The 24,870-nt window shown below is 36.7% G+C and overlaps 2 protein-coding genes across 5 annotated transcripts in view; one reads left to right on the top strand and one right to left on the bottom strand.

Annotated features, from left to right (window-relative positions):
- Positions 1-573, top strand: part of LOC105342663 (uncharacterized) — a 2,440-nt gene extending 1,867 nt beyond the window's left edge. For both annotated transcript variants that reach the window (XM_011449657.4, XM_066083671.1), the window contains exon 4: positions 116-573. In XM_011449657.4, coding sequence (XP_011447959.3) covers positions 116-148 — 33 coding nt within the window. In that variant the 3' untranslated portion in view covers positions 149-573. The remainder of the gene's footprint in view (positions 1-115) is intronic.
- Positions 478-24,870, bottom strand: LOC105342662 (insulin receptor substrate 1-B). 3 transcript variants are annotated; one of them, XM_066083667.1, is made up of 12 exons: positions 24,340-24,870; positions 23,306-23,615; positions 18,977-19,113; positions 18,687-18,829; positions 12,083-12,196; positions 11,379-11,477; positions 8,915-9,013; positions 6,406-6,549; positions 5,890-5,999; positions 5,275-5,418; positions 5,025-5,186; positions 478-4,818 (listed from the first exon to the last, which is right to left on the bottom strand). In XM_066083667.1, the coding sequence occupies exons 1-12, from the start codon at positions 24,463-24,465 to the stop codon at positions 2,204-2,206; spliced, it is 4,203 nt and encodes a 1,400-aa protein (XP_065939739.1). In that variant the 5' UTR covers positions 24,466-24,870; the 3' UTR covers positions 478-2,203. The 3 variants fall into 3 exon arrangements, with proteins under 3 accessions (XP_065939739.1, XP_065939740.1, XP_065939742.1); XM_066083668.1 differs by having other exon boundaries at positions 8,915-9,010; XM_066083670.1 differs by lacking the exon at positions 8,915-9,013 and having other exon boundaries at positions 24,340-24,869.

The following is a 24,870-nucleotide window of genomic DNA, read 5'->3' as shown; positions in this document are numbered from 1 at the left end:
AGAGTAAAATGTATATCATAATCGTTCAGCATCATATTCTTTTCAATAATAATAATTTTTAACATGTTTATTATTGAATGTGAAGTAAAGTCCATCTTTTCTCATTATTTTACAGTATCTGAGACTAAAAGGACAAATATCTGCATGACTTGGTCGCTCTTTTTGACTGGACATCCCTATTAATACCATGGTTCCAACATTCCAGAAGACACCCACCTTACAATTAATCATTCAGTACCATAGTATCTGTGTACGTGACAGTCCCAGCCAATAGACACTCGCACTTCTACATGTTGATTATATCTTCAGCATTTTTATGCCAGTAACTGCTTTACACTAGTTGGTTGGAAAACAAAATTAGATGCCAGTTTACTTTTCCATTTCCTAAGGTATAAGTGTAACATTGTCAGCAGACTGGGAAAAGAGTGCATGATCCCTTTGATCCAGAAGGTAGCCAATGAAATAAAAGTTTCAAAATTTTCAATAGATCTGTACTTTTATTTGTTTTTATGTCTGAATATTCTGTAACATGAAAATAGTGGACAACAGATAACAATAAACATAGCAACACATTGTCTTTTTTGTGGATAAAAAAACATGTACACAATAATAGACTTTATATTGAACCACCATATTCTCTGCAACTGAATCTTAAAAAAAAAACACAGACAATTATGATACATAAATATAAGGGAGGTAATCAGGTGTCATAAAACATAAACTGTGCACAATCAAGGGGAGTGAGAGAGTTTAAGGTACTCTTATAATAAAATAGAACCTTTAAGATTTTATATCAATAAGAATTAATGTAAAAGGCAGTTTTTTGTTGTTGCATTCCTGCGTGTATAACTATATGACTTTTAAAGTGAATTCAGCGGTTACTTAATTCTATCGACACTAATGTGTTTACAGTACTAATATTATGATTGAAAACTTTCACAGATTGTTAAAACTTATTAAAAGAAATTCCATGGGTCAAAGTCAGCGATACTGTTCCCCATCACAGGTAAATATAATGTAGATAGTAATACTACAGAGGATAGCCACCGAGTACAAATACTGATAGACCGAGCGCCACCTACGTATATATATACTGTCTTGGTGCGGTAAGGCACTAAACATTGTGTAATCGCTATCTATATCACATTTATCTCCCCTTCATATCACTTATTGTTCTTAGAGATACAACAAACTTACACATTTAGTTTATTTTTCTGAAAAAAACATGCAATTTATTCTCTTCTTAATTACTGGCCAAACAAAAGATTTATATGAATGAAAATCAAGGTTTTCAGAGAAAGCAAGAAATATAGTTGTGATGGAAAACAAACATTTTGCCTGATTTATGACTAATGGCTTGCAATGATTCCTTGAGTAAATCTTTGACAGTCAAGACATTTTCTGATTTTTATAAAAGTAATTAACAATGAATAAGATTCTTTGCCAATAGCATTCCATGATATTCAACCAAGCCTGTTCATTCACATTTAATGTGCTTTTAATTACCTACAAATTATTACAACCAGCAAAAGTTTGTAATGCCAATATTCAGATTAAATTCCTTCTAAAAATTATGGTAAAATAAAACAATAAATTCTTCCAAAGATGTTGTAAAACAATAAAATTTGACAATAAAAATCTGCTTCATAAATTTTCGTAACAGCAATTAAAAATATTGAGAATGATTAATCATAATCAATGCTTCATAATCTGGCATTCATTTTAACCATTACATACAGAAACATGTATATGAATCTTAACTTTCATACATATACATACAACTTATCAATACCACTTGCACAATACACATACATACTTCGTAGAAACCTTCACACTTAACAACTTGCTAGCAGCATATACATTTACAGATATACAGCAATGTAACACTAAAGGTCAAACAATGCACCAAGTTCATTTATACTGTTGAAGAACACAACCCCAATCATAGCAATAATGAAACACATGATTTCTTATTAAGCATAATAATGCATTGATTTGATAACTATGAACATATATCAATGCCAGTATTACAATGTAAAAAATTATAACACATTTATCACCTGGAAAGCTTGATTTATTACACAGTAAACAACTGTCTTCACTGACAACAAAACAGAAACAACAGAGACCTTGGCAGATTACGTCACCACACAATTATAAAGCACAGCTAGATATTCCTGAACTATTTAAAGCTTGTTGTACATTACTCTATAGAGAACTTGACCGGCTGCTTTTCCTTGCTTCGTGCATTTTTCAGATTATCAGACATTTCAAAGTCTATCTCGGCATAGCCTTGAACGGGCGGCCCGGTTTCGTCTGGAGAGGAAGGATGTCGCGTCTGGCGTGGTCTCTGGTCCGCCGGAATTTCCTCGCACGATCCCAGGTCCAGCTTGGCATAGTTCAGTGCAGGTTCATTGGAGAGCTGCTGGGTGGACCCTGATTTTGAACCTTTTGCTGGGAGGGACATTTCCTCATACTCACTTGCTAAGTCGGAACAGCTCCGTCGATTTATCAGATCTTCCTCTCGCTTTATGTTATTACAAGGATCCGATTCTATCGCCATGCAGGGCATACTGTTTTGCTTCTGAAGCTCCTGGCTGGAGGTTACAGAGAGCGGAATAGGACTTTTAAGATTTAAAGACTCACTGCTTTTTTCAGTTTCCTTTTTATCTTCTTTGAACAAAGTGTCTTGATCTTGAAGAGAACTGGTGCTTGTCTTTTTCTTCATCCCTGTCTGGGGAGTCACACTGTTAAACTTTGCTCCATTGTTTACAGGACTATATTTCTGCCTGCTGTTCTGCCTCATATACAAATCTCCGTCCACAGATGTCCCCTCTGTGATATTAACCCTCAGTGGGGGTCTGGATAAGTGTTGGGAGTCTGTGCCTCGCTTGTTATCCCCAAAGTCCAGCCCCACATATCCATCGTCTTCCTCCGAGTTGTCCAGTAGAACCGTTTTCATCGGCATCACCTGCCTCACCACCGCCTCCCCACTCTCTTTCCGGCTCGTTTTCCTTTTCCTTCCTTCCCCATCATTAGCTGACTCTGGCTGAGAACTGCTTGGTAACTTTGGAGAACCAGTCTGATTTTCTTTCTCTGCAATATTTTTCGGAGCTTTGTTCTCATTCTCCTCCTTAGGACTTGCCTCATGGCTAAAGTATGACCTGGCCACCTCAGGACTCTTAAAAGTTGAATCTACAGTGATTGAAGTATCAGGAGCATACTCCATATATGAATAGCTTTCTGAAGACATAGTCTTTGGCTGGGTGGTATCTTCTTTTCCTTGAGAATTTGCCTCAGAGTTTTTCACCATTTCACTTTTACTTTTCTCACTCTCTACTTCTTTCTGTTTCAGTGACAACATGGCTGAGAACAATGGGTCAGTTGACATGCTGTACTGAGGAACCTGGGCATTTGGTTTTTGAACCGTCGACCTTGACACAATAGTGGTATTGCACTCTCCATCTTTAGAGCCAGCCTGGGGATTATGTGTTTTCACATATATATCTACAGAGCCTGGCTCATAGTCAATATACTGATTATCATCCGACTGTTTTGCAGCCTTTCGGTCTCCACTTTTCTGAGCTTCCGGGGAAACCAGACTTGTTTTGGGACTATGTCGACCTAGTCTGGAACTCTTGTGAGTTTTCTGATCTGCCTTGAAAGATCCAGACCTAGGTCCAGGTCGAGAGCCAAACGAGTTTGATCTGGAGTCAGGATTTTTCTCTGATCCAAACGAGCCTGACCTAGATCCAGGTCTCCTATCGGAGGACAAAGAGTTTGACCTTGAACTTGTTTTCTTGTCTGACATTGACCCAGATCTAGATTCCTGTCCCTGAGAATCACCAGAGATTCCGGGTGCATAGGGGACATAACTCTCATCCTCGGATTCCCTTCCTGACCCACAAGGACTCTTGCTGGCTATAGAGGAGCGAGAGCTCACATTTAAACTAGACGATTTCTGTGAATTTCCATCACTGGATTTAATTATTTTGACATTGTGTATTGGTTCTTGTTTGATTCCAAAACTGTTTACGATAGCTGGAGAAGAGCTTAGGCTTTGGTTTGATGAACTCCTCGAATGACATGCACTTGATTTGGTGCTCTTTGGGGTTCCTATACTCATGTCTATGTAACCCGTATCATTACTTTTGTCAAGGTGCATGTCCACGTACTCGGAGTTTCTACTGGAGAGACGCAGAGATTCCGAGGATGAAGCCTTGGACGAGAAAGACAAATGTCCAATGGAGTCATTAGAGGAGCGATGAAACAACTGTTTATCTATAGCAGAATTACGAACCGATTCAAAGGATCCTACTTTCCTTCTAACATCATGAGCAAGCTGGGCTAGTTTTGATTGCTGTCCATAACTTGAGGACCGTTGACGCGATTGTGACAAGATTTTTCCTACACTAGAAGTTCGAGGTCTATAACTTTCACTCGTAGCGCGAGGCCGGTATTCCATTTCCATCATTGAGTCCTCCGAGAACAGAGATTGACACGGACTGGAGGCAAGTGAAGATTCAGAGTTCATATACGAGTGAGAGGCCTGCGCCTTCTTTTGAGCAATTAGATGAGGGGCACTCTGCCAGCGACCATTATCCGTAGCTTCCTCCTTAGTTTTGGGTTCCACGTGACTTGTGTGATGCCGCATTGCTTTGGTATTAGGTCTGGATCCCACAGAGAAGGACCGCTTTGGAAGGTCACCTGACATTGAATCGTCGGAGAGGTAGCAGATCATTTTGGCGGGGCGGAGCGTGTCGGTCCCGGGGAGAGGACTGTTGGCTGATGGTGTCATTGGCAAATAGGCTTCACCACCTGAAAGAAAAAAGCAAACTAAAAAACTTGTTCAAAATCCAAATTTTTTAAAGAACATTCCGTATTCTAAGAAGTCTTTGTGGATTTGAAAAACAGATCTAAGTGTATAACGTGATTGACAGGTTATTAAAGCATAAAAGGGATATCAATAAACATGATAAAGGTATGACTGTTCATAATCTGTTAGGGTGACCAATGAACCTTACTTCCACCTTCTTTGATCTGGGGCAAGGGTTGACTAGATGGTCCCATCTCCATGTAACCTGGCTCCTTGGGCTGTCTTATGGGGATAGGAGCCGAAGCTGTCAATCTCACAGCATGCCCCGTCCCCATTGGTATGTAACCACTGTTCATCTGCGAAATGGCTCCTGTAATAAAATTTACATTAAAAAAACATGTTCATTCCAAAGACAGATATCTCTGAATCTCACTGTGGTACATCTCTAATGGGCTTACCTTTGTCTGCTGGTGGGGTAGACAAACTCATGTCAATGTAGCCAGGGTCAGTACTGGCTCCCCCACTCCCCACAGATCCAGGCTTCATGTCCATGTACCCAGTCTCCATCTTGGGCATTGGTTCATGCTCAGAGGCAGATGACCCTACAAAAATAAAGATAATGGTACATACTTAGAAATTAATGTTCATTGTTTTGTTTGATAAGGACTTGAAAATCAACAGTTTCAAACACAAAAACCATCTTTTGAGATAATAAAAATTCATTGGAAAAACAATCTCAGAAAAATTACAAAAAAATCAATACCAAGGTTAAAACTTTTCCCATCTACTGTAGATTCAGAACTAAAAGCAAGGATAAATTTCTGCATAAAATTGTGAAAAACACTCCTTGCTGATTTTAAAATATGGCTATTATTTTAAGAGATTTAAGAACTATAAGAAATAAGGATAAAAATTCCGCATTCGCAATTTCATATTCTTGAGATTCGATACAAAAACACTGGATCGGGAAATGAAGTACCCGCATAATATAAGTAATCTACAATATATGGCTACAGTTTAAGTAATCTACAATATATGGCTACAGTTTTGACAAGCTTTTGTATTGCACCTACCCGATCGTTCTTGAGGGTCCCTTAACGGAGAAACGGACCTCTGAGTAGGAGACATCACGAGGTACGAGTTGGTGGTCTCCAAAGAATTAGGAGTCTTCACATCTAAATGCCTGCAGATATAGCAAAATGAAATACAATGATTCCCAACAAAACTCTGTTAGGGAGAAATGTACTAAATTGGCAACAATAAACATCTTTAAAGTGTACCAAGAATGACTGCAGTAATAATGAAACTTTGGTAAAGAAATGCTGTTACTGAATTATCACTTCAATAGATATTCTCAAACTTTTTAGATACTGTGAAATCATTTATATCTGTGGGTACCATTTTACACAATTATAATACATCTTTATACTTTAAACATAGAAGAAAATCAAAAAAAAAAATTACACCCAAAACAAATGTTAAACAAAATGACAATCTAAATGATCCCATATATAAAAACCAGTAACAATAATTGACTTACTTTTGCAGAGTTTGAATTGACTTATATGGCAATGTTTGAAATAACTAACTTGATAATGGTCAAATCTCCTCCAGGGCTAGACCCATAGATTTCCGGCTTCTTGTTGGTAAAACTGTCGTGACGGGCCTTCTGTTGCTCCATGCTGTTGGAAAAGCCTCGTTCTCGGAAAGAGTCGGACGTCACTTTGTGGGTACTGGAAAAGATAGATGGAACAAGTTTTGGTAAAAATCAATACAAATCATTTTGCTTGAGATGATTGACGCAATATCACATACACCATCAAAATAAATGAACCAAAGTGATTGTATTTGGTAGAAAAAGTCTAACAAACTTGTTAAAGCTGAATATACAATTACTGGTGCCTCTAATGACTCCATGCAGGGACAATGTATACATGACCTGTATATATATTTATATAGTTGTTGCAAGTCTGTAAGTGACAAATGTGAACAACCCATACAAACATTTACCCTTAATAGTTGTCAAACATTTCATTGTAATTGTTATGAAATACAGTAAAAAGTGACAACATCACATCTTCACTGGAAGCTGTTAGTGAAAAACAAAGAGCAATGACATCACAGCCTAGCAGTCAGTAGTCTGCAACATAAAAGTTCATTTCTTATGCTAAAGTGCTCTCTCTAATTTAATGTTCGTCATTGCTTTGTACAAATCTAGTCTATGACGTACTATTTGTAAAAGGTGAACAGCTGATGTAAAATAATAAGCATCAAGGAGACAACTCACTGCAGGGGACATTTACAAGGACTCTGAAAAATTTGTATTTGAATTGACTGTAATGACAAAAACATTACAATACTATCATTGTCACAAACAGGAAAATCAATAGCGAGCTCAGTCACCTTGAGCTGTTGATTGAGGACTTCCTTCCCTATAGCTTTGGAGTGCATTGACACACCTGTTGTAAAAAACACTTATCAGTCCCCAAGCCCAAGGGTCAAGGCTATTATCTCTATAACAATAAGAATTTCTTTAAAAAAAACTCTTATGACTCCCCAAGCTCAAGGGTATTATCTCTAAAACAATTTCTGTTAAAAAAAAAAAAAGATCAGTTCCCAAGTCTAAGGCTATTATCTCATGAAGCAATTTCTGTAAAAACACTGAGTCCACACTTTACTTCACTTATTGAAAGAAACAACACTAATAATTATATGCATCATAGCGCATTTTTTATGTGGGTTTTTATTTGTCACAGAAAACAGAAAAGAATAATATAATGTAAATATATAACTATGCTTCGCTCGCCTCCCAAGAAAAACCATAGATAAACAAGAGATGTTTGTGAAACACTTATGCCCCCCTCCCTTAGAAACATCCACAAAGAAAGTGAACGTAAACTGCAAATATTCGGAATTTTTCTAAGTCCAAGGGCCATAACTCTGTCGGAAATCGCTCTATCATACCCAATATCGAACTTAACCTAGATATTTTATGATAAACCTGTATACCAAATTTCATTTCAATATCTTAATCCTATGCGAAGAAAATGAGCAGAAACTGCAAATAACTCAAATTTTTCTAAGTCCAAGGGCCATAACTCTGTCGAAAATTGCTCGATCGTACCCAATATCGAACTTGACCTAGATATTATCATGATAAACCTGTATACCAAATTTCATTTCAATATGTTTATCCTTTGCAAAGAAAATGAACGGAAACTGTTGGTGGACCGACCGACAGACCGACAGACAGCAGCAAAGCAATATGCCCTCCCTTCTTCGAAGGGGGGCATAAGCATAAAATCACAATGTTATGTGTACAAAAACTATGGAAACCTGTAAGTCCGCAGCAACTGCAAGGTAAACAAAATGAATGGCGGATTCATTCTCACAAACCTAGTCATAAATATTACAATTTAAATAAACTTTCAAATGGCGGTAATCTAAATTTGATTTGCTCAGGTAGAGCATGCTCTAGAAACTGAACTTCAAAACTTAAGAATTCTATTCAAACACGTCATTCCCAAAAACTCGTATTTCATTGGCTAATACAAACGTAATGCAAGAAATTCAAATCAGTCACCAAGTCTAAGGCTATTTTTCTCATGTTGAGATTTCATGGACCAATTTCCGTTTAACTCAGTTTCACTGGGTTTCTCTATCGCATATATACCCGGTATTCTAGAATGGTGATAGTTGCAGCTGAAAGCCATACAGTTAACCATCAAAATTGAGTTGCAAAAACCATATGATCCTCAAGAAAAGAAACACAGACTATAAAACAACAAGCAATAATTGTTGAAAGAAATCTGTTGTAAACATGCAGTTTATAGGGGAAAAAGTGGTAGAAATCAGCTAGTTTAAAAAAAAAGAGAGATGAAAAAAGAGAGAAAACCAAACTGAAGACAAATAATACTTCTCTTAAATCAAAGCCACAAATTTTAAAGCAAGACGTTTACTTTCATTCATTTACATTTTGTACAGTAGAATGCATCTTTGCAGTAATGAATGTGTTACTAGAAGTAGGAATATTAGTAATGGCCTACAGACAGGCCTTCATTAACAATACATGGACTGGCATGCTTGGTCCATACATACTTGTTTTTCTTATTCTCGTTTGAAGTCAGTAAGACCGACTTTGGAGGGATAAATACTCCATGGCTTGAATACCGCCCCTCATTCTCATATGCATGACTGCTGCAAAAAGTTGAAAAATGTGAAGCTCAAAAACCACGGATATGTTGAAGTAAGTTGAAAGCCTGAACCACTTTTTTTACCTCATACTCTCAGATATCTCTATTTTTTCACTCAGACTGTTCCATTGAGATCCAAATGTCATAGTTTGACTTTATCTACTAACAACAGCTTGTCATGTGGTAACTGTGTGTAAAGTACTCCACAATTCTGTAGTTTATGATGTTTAATTATACTAGTAACTGTGTGTAAAGTACTCCACAATTCTGTAGTTTATGATGTTTAATTATACTAGTAACTGTGTGTAAAGTACTCCACAATTCTGTAGTTTATGATGTTTAATTATACTAGTAACTGTGTGTAAAGTACTCCACAATTCTGTAGTTTATGATGTTTAATTATACTAGTAACTGTGTGTAAAGTACTCCACAATTCTGTAGTTTATGATGTTTAATTATACTAGTCATGTTACCCAGGATATTATAAGTATGATTTTTTTTTTTTTCAATTTAATTATCATATTTCTGAGCAAAGTAATATCATTTATTTAATGAAATTCTATTTGAGATATTTTCTCAGGTACCTGTAATTAGTATTTTTTTTCATTTTTGTAAAAGGAGTAATATTATATTACTTATACATGTATTTCATTATATTTTAGAATGTACACATTTTGTAAACGATAGAAAAATGTTTTTGCCCAAGAGATATTATGAAAACCCAAATATTATAAAATTTAACGAGCTCATGAATACTTTTAATGTAGAAAAACTAAAAAACTTGTCAATATTTATTAAGAAAAGTCTGTTCTTCCAGAAACCAACTTTAACAACCTATTGTATTGTAATTTTAACCTTTTTTCGTCATCATTACTCCTACTGTACATGGAAACCTTGACTGTATTTGTGTACATTTGTATATTATACTGATTTTGAACCTCAAATATCAGTGAACTGGTCTTGAGTAAATAAAGAATTGAATTGAAATTGAGTAACCTTCCTTTAGGATCATTACCGGTAAGCGATGATGTTCTTGTGTGGTGATTAAGTTACTGTGTGCATGGTGAATACTATATTTAGAGATAATTTCTGTACTACTATAAAACAATGAATATAATAACCAAAAATAAAACCATCTGAATTTCCATTTTCCTGCAAATTGCTTGATTACCATTGCAAAGTAGCCTCAGTTTTGAACTACTAGAGTGTAGAATTTCCTTGAAGAAATAATTTACATATTTTTTTCCATACATGCATTACAATGCATGGATGATGTTATTTCTGTGTGTCTGCATCCCTAGGCACATAACACACAATCTTATTTCAAGTTCAATCAGCTTCAGGCACAGTTTTCTCTCACATAGGTTAATATATGTATGCTAACTACATAGCAGGGTCATTTACCCATAACTCCCCTCATCCTCTACCAACCAATAGCTCTATTTCAACACAAGAAGGTAAAATGAACAAGATTTCACAAACATATACATGACAGCCAAATTAGGTGGAAAACTCTTTTTTACTGGTCTGGATCAATAACTATGATTGGTAAAACAACATGGAGATACCAAGGACATAGCAGTATGATGAATGGGTCCAAACAGTTAACCAAACAGTAAAGGCATTCACACAGCCAAAGCTTCCATTTATCCCATCACAGTGTACCTGGGTTCCTCTTTTAGACACGGATATGCATACCATTCACATGCATTTATATGAAAATTAGTTTCATCAATATTTTCGGACATCATTTTTTTGTGAATTTGTAAAATTAATCAGTATCAAGGATACAGAAATTGAAGGAAAATAACATGAAGAGATTTGACTTTATCTTAGTGACAGTAAATACCTTTTACCTTACTAAAAGTTATTACCTTTATCCTGCTGGCAGTAATTTCATGTAGAGACTTGGCTTTATCTTACTGATAGTAATAACCTATAGAGACTTAGCTTTATCTTACGGATAGAAATTACCTGGTGTGACTTGACTTTATTTTACTGACAGTAATTACCTGCAGCGACTTGGCTTTATCTTATTGACAGTAATTACCTGTAGAGACTAGTCTTTATCTTACTGACAGTAATTACCTGTAGAGACTTGTCTTTATTTTACTAACAGTAATTACCTTAATCTTACAAATAGTAATTACCTGCCAAGACTGACTTTATCTTACTGACAGCAAGTACCTGTAGATACTTGGCTTTATCTTATTGACAGTAATTACCTGTACAAACTCAACTTTATCTTACTGACATTAATTACCTTAATCTTACTGACAGTTATTACCTGGAGGGACTCCACTTTATCTTACTGACAGTATTAATAAGTTCTAGGAGGGCCTTGAGGTTATCTTACTGACAGTTATTACCTGGAGGGACTTGTGCTGATCTGAGGCATGATGGGAGGGATCTCTGGGGAGAGGGCACTTCCTGGTCGGGGAACCTTCTTCTTCTTATTTCTCAGTGAACTAAAAATATCATTTCATCCATTTAAAAAAAACCAGATTGTTGTTGTTTGAATGACAGATATTTAAACCAAATATATATTTTTACACCAAATATATATTTTTACATTTGGTTCAATTAAAGCATGATTAATTTATTCTTAAACAAGTCTTCTTTTTTTTAAAGAATAAGATATAATCAAATTTTATTGCTTTGAATATTAACTATACACAATTAAATATGAAATCCAGTGTCATTAGAATCAGTGTTAACAAATCTCTACACTGTCTCCCATTTTAAGTTTATTTTTAAATAACAACTGTATACAAGGAAATTTTGCACCATTTGTATTCATCGAGTTTGCTATCTGAAACCTTCAAAATACCTTTTTTAAGAATATTACTATGTTCAGTAGAAATTTAGTACAAATTAAAAATGGGACAAAAGTTTTTTTTACAGCACTGATAATTACTAGGCAAGGGTAATTCTGCATACAGTATTACTATGTACATAATTCTTTAATTTATTATGGTTTCTTTGCTATTGCCCTATTTGACATCTTTTTCAACAATATTCAACATATAGCAGAGGACTAAGGCTGACCACAACATAGGGGTCAAACACCCACCTTTGTCCATGGCTTCCCTCTCGACTGCGACTTTCTATACTCTCGATTTCAGCATCACGAATCCGTCCTGACGAACTGGTGTTACTGCGTGATCTAAAGGGCTCTCTCATGGCACTGCAAGGGACAAAGATCCTTCAAATGATGTCTACATTATGGGTACAGATTGGAACAAATTTCAATTATTTTTAAGGGTGTCAATCAGTATAAACTTATAAACAGAACTTGGTCACAAAGACCATTGAGTTACTGGTCTTTGTCACATTGACTTAATTGTTCTTGGTCGATTCCTTGTTTTAAAGTATTAAATAAAAATTTGAATTTTTCCTAATTTTCTTAACGCAGCAATTATTGTGCTAAGAATGAAAATAACAGCTTAACTCATCATTTTTTGTCTGTAAGTAACAGTGTCTTATGTGTACAATTTTCTACTTATCACCTGCACACAGTCAAAGCTGCCTTCAAATCATTGTCTCATCATTAAAACAACACTGTTTATTGTACTTGTTTACTCTGCTTTACCTATGACATCAATACATACCCCTTACTATGCATGAAGCAATAAACAAAACGATTACCTACGCTATCAGTTCTATTATGCTCACTTATATATATACACATGTAGTTCCTATCACAAATTTCATCATAATTCCCTCATTTTTGTTTCCATTGCAGATTTAATTCTTATTGCAGCAATGAATTTTGCTATCCTTATTTTCTCTAACTGAGGTTCTATTTATCAAGAAACCAAATATGACTAACAAAATTCTGGGTTAACAGTTTCAGAACCATAACAATCTACACAATAAACAGCATCTGGAAATCCCAATGAATTAACAGTAACACTATTGGCCACTGATTCTTTGTTTATTCCTTGTCATGAATTAAAATTATCTGTTTATTTAATATCTTCTCCTATTAAACATGAATTAACAGTAACTGTTAACAGTAACAGTAATTGTTACTGTAACAATATTGGCTACTGAATCTTTGTTTTTTCCTTATGTCATGAATTAAAATTATCTGTTTATTTAATATCTTCTCCTATAAACATTAATCTATAAGTATTCTAAATATATCACTTTAGTTACTTATAAATATTTTGGGGATACAAATGCAATAACTCTTAAAAAAAAAATTATCAACAAAATTATCAACCTTAAAGTGCTTTGTATGTAGTACATTGTATTGTGAGTTGTTGCTCGCTTACTTTTCCTACTGAGTTCTCGATTACTCAGACGATTTTATGTTACAGTTGCCATATCTATTATTTGTGTATTTAGTAGTCAATCACCATTTTAACAATGGGTTTCATCACGATTTCCTTTTTAGCTCACTATATATATATAATTATATGTTATGATCAAGAAGAATTAATATAGCCAGTGAATGTTAGTTGTTTTGTGAAGTGTCAAGTAAATCGCTGCTTTTTGAATTATGTTTTAAATATAGATAATTTAACATCTGCTGTTCTTTTAAAATTTGATCATGCCTTTGATGTTTGTGATGGTATCTAGCTAAATAATGTCTTCTGACTAGCATGTGATGGCATCTAGCTAAATAATGTTTTCTGACTAGCATGTGATGGCATCTAGCTAAATAATGTCCTCTGACTAGCATGTGATGGCATCTAGCTAAATAATGTCCTCTGACTAGCATGTGATGGCATCTAGCTAAATAATGTCTTCTGACTAGCATGTGATGGCATCTAGCTAAATAATGTCCTCTGACTAGCATGTGATGGCATCTAGTTAAATAATGTCCTCTGACTAGCATGTGATGGCATCTAGCTAAATAATGTCCCCTGACTGCATGTGATGGGATATAGCTAAATAATATCTTCTGACTAGCATGTGATGGCATCTAGCTTAATAATGTCCTCTGACTAGCATGTGATGGCATCTAGTTAAATAATGTCCTCTGACTAGCATGTGATGGCATCTAGCTAAATAATGTCCTCTGACTGCATGTGATGGCATATAGCTAAATAATGTCCTCTGACTGCATGTGATGGCATCTAGCTAAATAATGTCCTCTGACTGCATGTGATGGCATCTAGCTAAATAATGTCCTCTGAGTAGCATGTGATGACATCTGGCTAAATAATGTTCTCTGACTAGCATGTGATGGCATCTAGCTAAATAATGTCCTCTGACTAGCATGTGATGGCATCTAGCTAAATAATGTCCTCTGACTAGCATGTGATGGTATCTAGCTAAATAATGTCCTCTGACTGCATGTGATGACATATAGCTAAATAATGTCTTCTGACTAGCATGTGATGGCATCTAGCTTAATAATGCCCTCTGACTAGCATGTGATGGCATCTAGTTAAATAATGTCCTCTGACTAGCATGTGATGGCATCTAGTTAAATAATGTCCTCTGACTGCATGTGATGGCATCTAGCTAAATAATGTCCTCTGACTAGCATGTGATGGCATCTAGCTAAATAATGTCCTCTGACTAGCATGTGATGGCATCTAGCTAAATAATGTCCTCTGATTAGCAAAGGACATTATAACCCAGGTCTTTGTTACTAGTATATCAACGGTAATCAACTGCAAATCTATCAGTTACTGGTATGTTAACCTTGAACAATGTTAAAATCTTGAGTGTAATCTAAACAAATTAATCCTATTGATGGTCGTGAGACCAAGTCTAACGGCAATTAATCAGGAAAATGTGATTGTATGCATTCAATGCCATTTATAAACATTTCCTACAAAACCAAGTAAAATGTATTTTTGCGGAGTATTTTGTGCATGATCTGTGCTATGTGCTACCATACAGCTATGGTACTGACATGGGTAGCACTTCGTGCATGATCTGTGCTACAGTACCGATCAGACCCAACCTAACACCAGAGTAAACCCCAACTAAACCCCGGGTTTACTTTCTGGGTTTACTTTGGGTTTACTTTTTGAAAATTTGGGTTTACTCAGGGTTTACTTTGGGTTAACTCAAGAATTGCTTTTGGAGTCAACTATACGCACTGAAGTGTGAAGCAGACCTGTATTTTATCTTATCATCCTACTGCCTGTGATTCCTGCCCCTTGTTTATTTGGAATACACATGTAGCGTCTGCTTTCAGGGTATACTTCAGATAGGGGTTTACTCTCTGTGTCCACTCTGGGTTTACTCTGGGTCTACTCTGGGTCCACTCTAGTAAACCCAGAAAGTAAACCCAGGGTTAAGTTGGGGTTTACTTTCTGTTAGGTTTGGTCTGATCAGTACTGTATGTGTGTACTGTAGTGATGTTTCAATCATCGATAATAATCAGTCAATTGTAACCACATTCTAAGCGCTCAATCATAAAAGGTTTCATTACGATTAATTGGTTGAGGTTTTTTTCCCTTCAAGGAGCGCATTTCATAAACAGAAAATTCTATACACGAATTATCCAACCCCTAAAAAGGCGCGCGGTCTGAAAATGACTGACATATCAGATGAGCTCCATATCCTTAACCAGTCAATAAAGCACATTCTGGGGTTTGGACGTATTTTGGTTTCAAGAAAAGTAATGTTGGACTACCTACTACAGAAAATCTTTTGAATACAACATTTTTTATGGCAAGAAATAATAGGTTAATTAAATTACAAAAGGCCTAGTAACAAGTGTCTTGGTTATTTACATTTATTTAGCACTAAACTATAAAGTAAAAATACTTCCAATTATAATCAATATTTATTTGCGGGAAACTATCGATTATGAAAATCTCACAGATTTTCATCACTAGTGTACAGCTAAGGTACTGACCTGAGTAGCACTTCGTGCATGGTCTGTGCTATGTATATAGAGCTATGGTACTGACCTGAGTAGCACTTTGTGCATGGTCTGTGCTATGTATATAGAGCTATGGTACTGACCTAAGTAGCACTTTGTGCCTGGTCTGTGCTATGTGTGTACATCTATGGTACTGACCTGAGTAGCACTTTGTACATGGTCTGTGCTATGTGTGTACATCTATGGTACTGACCTGAGTAGCACTTTGTGCATGGTCTGTACTATGTGTGTACATCTAAGGTACTGACCTGAGTAGCACTTTGTGCATGGTCTGTGCTATGTGTGTACATCTATGGTACTGACCTGAGTAGCACTTTGTGCATGGTCTGTACTATGTGTGTACATCTAAGGTACTGACCTGAGTAGCACTTTGGGCATGGTCTGTGCTATGTGTGTAAAGCTGAGGTACTAACCTGAGTAGCACTTCCTGCATGGTCTGTGCTATGTGTGTAAAGCTAAGGTACTGACCTGAGTAGCACTTCCTGCATGGTCTGTGCCATGTGTGTAAAGCTAAGGTACTGACCTGAGCAGCACTTCGTGCATGGTCTGTGCTATGTGTGTAAAGCTAAGGTACTGACCTGAGTAGCACTTTGTGCATGGTCTGTGCTATGTGTGTAAAGCTAAGGTACTGACCTGAGTAGCACTTCCTGCATGGTCTGTGCCATGTGTGTAAAGCTAAGGTACTGACCTGAGTAGCACTTTGTGCATGGTCTGTGCCATGTGTGTAAAGCTAAGGTACTGACCTAAGTAGCACTTTGTGCATGGTCTGTGCTATGTGTACAGCTAAGGTACTGACCTGAGTAGCACTTTGTGCATGGTCTGTGCTATGTGTACAGCTAAGGTACTGACCTGAGTAGCACTTTGTGCATGGTCTGTGCTATGTGTACAGCTAAGGTACTGACCTGAGTAGCACTTTGTGCATGGTCTGTGCTATGTGTACAGCTAAGGTACTGACCTAAGTAGCACTTTGTGCATGGTCTGTGCTATGTGTACAGCTAAGGTACTGACCTGAGTAGCACTTTGTGCATGGTCTGTGCTATGTGTACAGCTAAGGTACTGACCTGAGTAGCACTTTGTGCATGGTCTGTATTATGTGTGTACAGCTAAGGTACTGACCTGAGTAGCACTTCCTGCATGGTCTGTGCTATGTGTGTAAAGCTAAGGTACTGACCTGAGTAGCACTTCGTGCATGGTCTGTGCTATGTGTGTACAGCTGAGGTACTGACCTGAGTAGCACTTCGTGCATGGTCTGTGCTATGAATATAGAGCTAAGGTACTGACCTGAGTAGCACTTCCTGCATGGTCTGTGCTATGTGTGTAAAGCTAAGGTACTGACCTGAGTAGCACTTCCTGCATGGTCTGTGCTATGTGTGTAAAGCTAAGGTACTGACCTGAGTAGCACTTCGTGCATGGTCTGTGCTATGTGTGTACAGCTGAGGTACTGACCTGAGTAGCACTTCGTGCATGGTCTGTGCTATGAATATAGAGCTAAGGTACTGACCTGAGTAGCACTTCCTGCATGGTCTGTGCTATGTGTGTAAAGCTAAGGTACTGACCTGAGTAGCACTTCCTGCATGGTCTGTGCTATGTGTGTAAAGCTAAGGTACTGACCTGAGTAGCACTTCCTGCATGGTCTGTGCTATGTGTGTAAAGCTGAGGTACTGACCTGAGTAGCACTTCCTGCATGGTCTGTGCTATGTGTGTAAAGCTGAGGTACTGACCTGAGTAGCACTTTGTGCATGGTCTGTGCTATGTGTGTAAAGCTAAGGTACTGACCTGAGTAGCACTTCGTGCATGGTCTGTGCTATGTGTGTACATCTATGGTACTGACCTGAGTAGCACTTTGTGCATGGTCTGTACTATGTGTGTACATCTATGGTACTGACCTGAGTAGCACTTGGTGCATGGTCTGTGTTATGTGTGTAAAGCTAAGGTACTGACCTGAGTAGCACTTTGTGCATGGTCTGTGCTATGTGTGTACATCTATGGTACTGACCTGAGTAGCACTTTGTGCATGGTCTGTGCTATGTGTGTACATCTAAGGTACTGACCTGAGTAGCACTTTGTGCATGGTCTGTGTTATGTGTGTACATCTATGGTACTGACCTGAGTAGCACTTTGTGCATGGTCTGTGCTATGTGTGTACATCTATGGTACTGACCTGAGTAGCACTTTGTGCATGGTCTGTGCTATGTGTGTACATCTAAGGTACTGACCTGAGTAGCACTTTGTGCATGGTCTGTACTATGTGTGTACATCTATGGTACTGACCTGAGTAGCACTTGGTGCATGGTCTGTGTTATGTGTGTAAAGCTAAGGTACTGACCTGAGTAGCACTTCCTGCATGGTCTGTGCTATGTGTGTAAAGCTAAGGTACTGACCTGAGTAGCACTTCCTGCATGGTCTGTGCTATGTGTGTAAAGCTAAGGTACTGACCTGAGTAGCACTTCCTGCATGGTCTGTGCTATGTGTGTAAAGCTGAGGTACTGACCTGAGTAGCACTTTGTGCATGGTCTGTGCTATGTGTGTACATCTATGGTACTGACCTGAGTAGCACTTTGTGCATGGTCTGTGCTATGTGTGTACATCTAAGGTACTGACCTGAGTAGCACTTTGTGCATGGTCTGTACTATGTGTGTACATCTATGGTACTGACCTGAGTAGCACTTGGTGCATGGTCTGTGCCATGTGTGTAAAGCTAAGGTACTGACCTGAGTAGCACTTTGTGCATGGTCTGTGCTATGTATATAGAGCTAAGGTACTGACCTGAGTAGCACTTTGTGCATGGTCTGTGCTATGTGTGTACAGCTAAGGTACTGACCTAAGTAGCACTTCGTGCATAGTCTGTGCTATGTGTGTATCATCCACTTGCATCCACAGTTCCCCTGACCCAGTGGGAGAGTGCCGACCCAGTTCCATGAAGAAAAAGCTTTCCTTGTGGCCACACCTTCTTATATTCATCATCTAATAACAACAGAATCATTTTATGCAGTAATCAAGAAATCCATCAATTGGCTGGACAAAAGCAAACAATTCATTACCTAACAAAGCATACTGCATCCTTTAGAAAATAAAAGGCAAGGCAAGGCTTAACATCAAAGAAAAACCCACCTGAATTTCAAAGTCGACTTTATCTGAGTTATTCCTCACAAAGCAAACAGTATCCTGTAGGCAGAAGCGGTACCCCCCACACAGGTGCTTGCTGACACCCAGGCCCTTGGGCTTGATTTCCACCTGCCATATGTAGTCTAAAACCAAAGAACACAAAGGATCACACGAAAATCAAAGTACTGAAAACAGACAGTGGCTTCAATTTCTTAATAGATTCTCGGTCATTCCTGTTCAATATTTAAATTTATACTGCATAGGATACAATTTCTATTCATAAATTCTTTATCAAACAAATGACAACAACAGAGTCTCCAATAATGGAAAGAAAATATGAATTTATAGAAAAACACGTTTTTAACTATGAAATCTCACACATGAACATGATAAAGAGATGTTTTGATAACATTTATCCTCCCCATGTCACAATATTGAAAAGTTAACGGTAACTTTTACATTACATACTACGCTCATTGGACATGCAGTACTGGTACATTTCTATATTTGGGGTACTCATGGGTAATCTCCTCCTATACATCCAATGGGGTACCATTGTACCTAGTTTATTATCTCTAAAGCAAAGGGTCTCCAGAATATTGAATAGAATACCTGTCAATGTCTGGGGCCATCCTTAAAAATGTTTGTTTGGAATTGCTGCCTGGAGGTTTTTTGACCCAGGAGGGGGGGGGGGGGGGGGGGGGGGGAGGGGATTTTTTTCAAACTTGAAGTTTAACTTATTAAAATTGGACAAAAATAAAATTTCCATAAAAAAACTTCAATGAGGTGGAAGGAGTAGTTAAACACTTGACCTTTTACCTGATGACCCTAAAATCAATAGAAATCATCTACTCATTTGTCCAGCAAAGTGCTCTTAAAATGTTGCTCTGACAACACTTCCTTTACCTGTCAACATCCACAGTAGTTTGGCATTTGGTCTCATGACCATTAATTAATGATTAAGGTCACTACTTATTAGGGAGAGGGAGGGGGGATAACAGGGTACCATTTAGATTTGAAGGTGGCTCAGCAAAACAGTCTTTAATTGATTGGATAACACTTGGTATATCAACTGACAGGTGCAAAACAATATGCTGTATATTTTCCAATAGGGGCACACTAACCCAAATCAAGCTTGGCAATGTTGTAGATAACAACTTCTACTCATCTAATCAATGATCATAACAGGATTGCAACATAAAATACCTTCTTGTTTATGAAGGAAGTCAAGATAATTCAGGTAAAAACACAAATATTATGATGACTCATGACTCTAAGAAAGCCACCTCTGAGAAAATCTTCATAATGCACAATAGTTACTGTAATATCTGAATGTGTCTCTTCCTAAATCTATCTACATGGTATCATATATATCAATTTATTTATTTTAAAGTTTACAGTTTGCTGGGACACAAGGATGAAGTTCATTTTCTTAATAAAATGATAAACAAGACTTCAAAACAACCTTGTAAAATTTTTAAAGCACAATCAAAATGAACACAAATTTTGACCATGACCCTTTATAATAAAATGAGTTACTCTGACCTTGATAGGAGATTGAATATCCAATATACTTCCTTCTACAAATGACTGACAGAGGTTTCAACGTTACAGGGTAAAGTAGGGTCAGAGATATTTCCCAGTAACCTGTTATATTAATGATACATGTATATACCATTTTCATTCATTTATCAGTCCTTGGACAAAACATTGATACATTGACTCAAAGTTCATGTAATAGGAGCACGACACCAGTGTCCACGAAATAGCCATTTGTCAGTGGCTACATAAAGTCATAAGAAGCCACGGCCATATCAATGACCAACCAAGCTCCTACCTTCTGTCTGCAAGGATTCTCTGACAACTTGTGTCCGATCCTTTTGGCATTTAATTGTCAATAAAATTTGTTCACCTTTCTGGCAACGTAACAATACAAAGAAATACAACACCAGAACTGGTAGATATTTGTAAATGAGAAGTCAGATAGCAATAAATCTAATAACCATATAACCTTATCACCACCAAAAGCCATGCTTATTTATCAGAATTATTCATTATGTTTTTAGCTCTATACATGTATCTAACTAAAATTATAAAAATTAAATAATGTTCAAAGAATCTCGGAAAACACTCTTAAAAATACATCAACATACAGTACATTGAAGCATTGCCTTTGGAAGTATCACTGACTCTCAGGGCAAAAGGTCAACATGATCTCCGTCTGTTGACCTAGGGCCAATGACCTTGCAAGCTTTCTGACCATGAGAAATTTTTGTTAATCTCCTCTGAACTCTCCCACTAACTAATTATTATAGAAAATTATATATACAATATACCTCAATAAATCATTAATAACTCTGGGTGTGAATTAGGGTTAGACAGATGATGATGATGTTAGAAAATGTATGCAATGTTTGATGATTTAAAGTGTTAATGTTTTCTTGTCCACAAGTTTCAGTTCATTAACACACTAATCTTTACAAACCCACAAACACTGAGCAATGGTATCCCCTCCAAAACAACTTGCAAAAGGGGAAAACAACTTTTATAAAGCTAATTGCACCCACATTAAAAACACAGCATTATACTGAAAAACCAATCTGTCAGGAAGAAAAACACATATATAAACACCCTTTCTGGTACAATAAAAAGAATCAAAATTTTGAAACAGAAGAGTATGCATAGGGGCTCAGTCACACCACATTTATAGAAACAGGTCAATTTCAACCAGTACATGCATACTTGTATGAATAACTTTATCTTGTATGACCTGTATATCTTTTAAACTTAGAAGTCAAAATTTTTTGCTCCAACTTCTCTGATGTCCACAAGACTGTGTCTCTATGATAGACTCACAATAAACTATCTGCATCAATCATCCAGCTATGAATTAACATTAAGTTATTATGCCTTTATGGTCGATATGCATAAAAACAGATTTAATTTCTCATATCACTGTTGTTCTATTGTAGAAGATTATAATTTCTGTATATATACCGTAATGTCTCGTGTATAATACGCACTTGTGTATAATACGCACCCCAAAGTTGACAAAAAAATGGCGAAAAAACAGCAGGTCCTATGTATAACACGCACCCAAAAAATGGCAGAATTAACGGCCGCCATTTCCTCCAAAACTATCGATGTTTCATGATAATTTTATAATCCATGCGCAATTTCTTTAATTTTGTGATTGGAACATTGCACAGACGATGAAAATCGACGGCCGCCATTTTCCCAAATAACTATCGATGTTTAATGATAATTTTATAACCCAAGCGTAATTACTGTAAATTCGTGATCGGAACATGGCCCAAGCGATATATGAGTCAAAGTTCTTACAATTTTACTAAAAAAGGACGGCATGATTTACATGGGCGGTATCAAATATCATTTGACACTTTGTAAAGTGTTCTTATACAACATCGGAGAAGTTGAAGATCATCATATGTAGAGAAGAACGGCAACCGAACTTAGTGCTTAAAAGTAAAAATGTTTGCAGATATAAACCAAAACAACATCAAAAGAAATGATTTAATTTATTAAGTAAAGTCAAACCCTTTGATTGTTGTTTAAATAAACATCGTGAAGAAACGTATGTTTGTCGTATATCGTCATTATCAAGTCTTACAAATGATCGGTGTAATTTTAGCAGTGTCTATGTAAAGCAATAAAGTTTAACCGCATAACTGGACACAAAGTAATTAAGTTTAATAAAATCAGAATAATTGTTTATCTTCATGCACTTGAAAACACCCTGTAAAGTCCGACACAAGACAGGTGCATGCTTCTGACACCGGAAATTGTTAAACAAACATTGACCACGCGCCGAGTCAACAGGTGGCTGCTTACGTAATGGCGAATACACTGGCAATATTTAAACTTGTTTGATGCAAGAAATAGTGTTAAAAGAGGATAAATATTTCAATACATGGAAAAAAACTAAGAATGAGGTATTTCTGATGCAGTAAATTTAGTATACACTCATACAACTTGCATAACACGCTATATAGGCAGTCACTACTCCCGTTGTTTCAAGAATCACGGCTTGAAAAAATGGGGTAAAATTTTTGTCCTATGTACAACACGCACCCCCCACTTTTGATCAAATTTTGGCTGAAAAAAAGTGCGTGTTATACACGAGACATTACGGTACATGTATATGAAATAATTTTAGGACTTTACATTTATCATAACTGTATAATTATATCAAAGCTGAATGGACAGAAAAAGAATAAACTGTCTTTGTTTACTCAGATTGCATAAAGTTGAGATAAAATTAAAACCCAAAAATTATAACTATACTGAAATAAAATAGTGACAAAAGAAATTTACCATAGTGAGGGTAGGGTAGTTGTTCATCTGTCAAATACTCATACTGATGTTCCAGCATTAGATCTAGCCAAACCTGCATTTCTGCAGCATCCTTAACAATCACAGCAAAGCACTCATCCACCAAATACAGGGCTATACAGTTTTTCTGCCGTGTGTCAGACTTCTTGTTGATGTTGAAACATTTATGGAGGTGAATCTGTCTTTTGGGGAGTTGTCCAGCTTTGAACTTTTTCTCTGAATCATGGTACTCCAATCTGGCAGGGCCACTACTGCTTGTGGACCGCAGGACAAAAAACTTGTCCTTCTTTGTCTGAAATTGAAATCAGAGAAAATAAGCCTTTAACTAAAGGCTATTGGCTGATGTTACATCAATCAGGATCATCATATTAGTGTTTAGCAGCAAATGTCTAATATCAATGTTTGAAGAGCTATCATTTCAGTCATATTTTTTTCAGTAGCAAAATTACTGTAATCATATTCTATTTAGAATGTAGGTGTTTTCTGTCAAATGTAAAACAGTTTTTGTAGATTTAGTGAAAATCAGTCTCAGGGATGTGTTAATTTGTGGTCTGAGATCCTCAATCTGGTTTATGTGATTCACTCCGACAAATTAAATGTTCCTTTGTACATTGGCTATCAGAAATTCCAGAGCTTCACAAAGATATGATTTTAATCAGATTGAATGATCCTACAAATAAAATATGTTCTTAGAAACTGCACTTCAAATGAACATCAAATCACTTCGATCAACTCAAAAATGATATCCATGAAAAACTAGCATTCAAAGAATACTGATAAAACCACAGTAAACAAATTAATTGATAACTCCAGAAAGAATATAATTTAATGTTGAAATGATTGATTTGGAATATCAGGAGGGTATAGTTTAGCATAAATTATATCTCCCTTGGTTTAAATATAGGTCTTCAAATACATTACTAGATCCAATAGCTTCAAAATATATGAGAATTTCTGTCAACAAATGAATGAAGTTGTGTCATTAATTCGACTAGCGGGAACATTTAACTTTATACCTTTAATTTCTTTAGATATCCTGTTTTAAGTATATCTGAGCCTGGCAACTCAAATGCCATCACTGACCATCGGTTTGAGCTGGCTCGACTGATGTTGTCGTCCTCTGAATCAAAATTCTCCATCATCTTTACAACAGTTTTACTAATATTTCATGATCTAGTGACCCGATACGAACATTGCGCTTCCGTTTTAAAAAGATTCACCACGCCTTCAGACAAAACGTGAAACACTTTGTCTCCATCATACCAATGCAGAACGTAAAAGCCACATCTACAAACTTGTTTTCACCAAATGGCCAGGGTGTAAGACAGGGACTGGGTTAATCCGATGCGTGGCAGTGAGTGCCAAATCACCACCAGCAATATGTTGTGTATATATAAAGCATCATCAATTTCAACTGGCTGGATCTAAAAACATCTTGATGTTTTGTTCGATGCAATTGATGAATAATTGGTTGATTTCATATGTTTGTCAAGGGCAAGTAATAATACAGTAGCCATATCTGTCACGTGACTGTAAAGAAAAATGTT

The sequence above is a fragment of the Magallana gigas genome, chromosome 5, assembly GCF_963853765.1.
Source record: "Magallana gigas chromosome 5, xbMagGiga1.1, whole genome shotgun sequence".
NCBI lineage: Eukaryota > Metazoa > Mollusca > Bivalvia > Ostreida > Ostreidae > Magallana > Magallana gigas.
This window is presented reverse-complemented; position numbering and strand designations above follow the sequence as displayed.

Coding starts and splice junctions, on each gene's coding strand:
- LOC105342662 (XM_066083667.1), bottom strand. CDS start 24,465: ATGATGGAGAATTTTGATTCAGAGGACGACAACATCAGTCGAGCCAGC. Junction 9,014..11,378: donor ATCAGCACAAGTCCCTCCAG/GTAATAACTGTC, acceptor AACTTTTTGCAG/CAGTCATGCATATGAGAATG. Junction 6,000..6,405: donor GGAGATTTGACCATTATCAA/GTTAGTTATTTC, acceptor CTATATCTGCAG/GCATTTAGATGTGAAGACTC.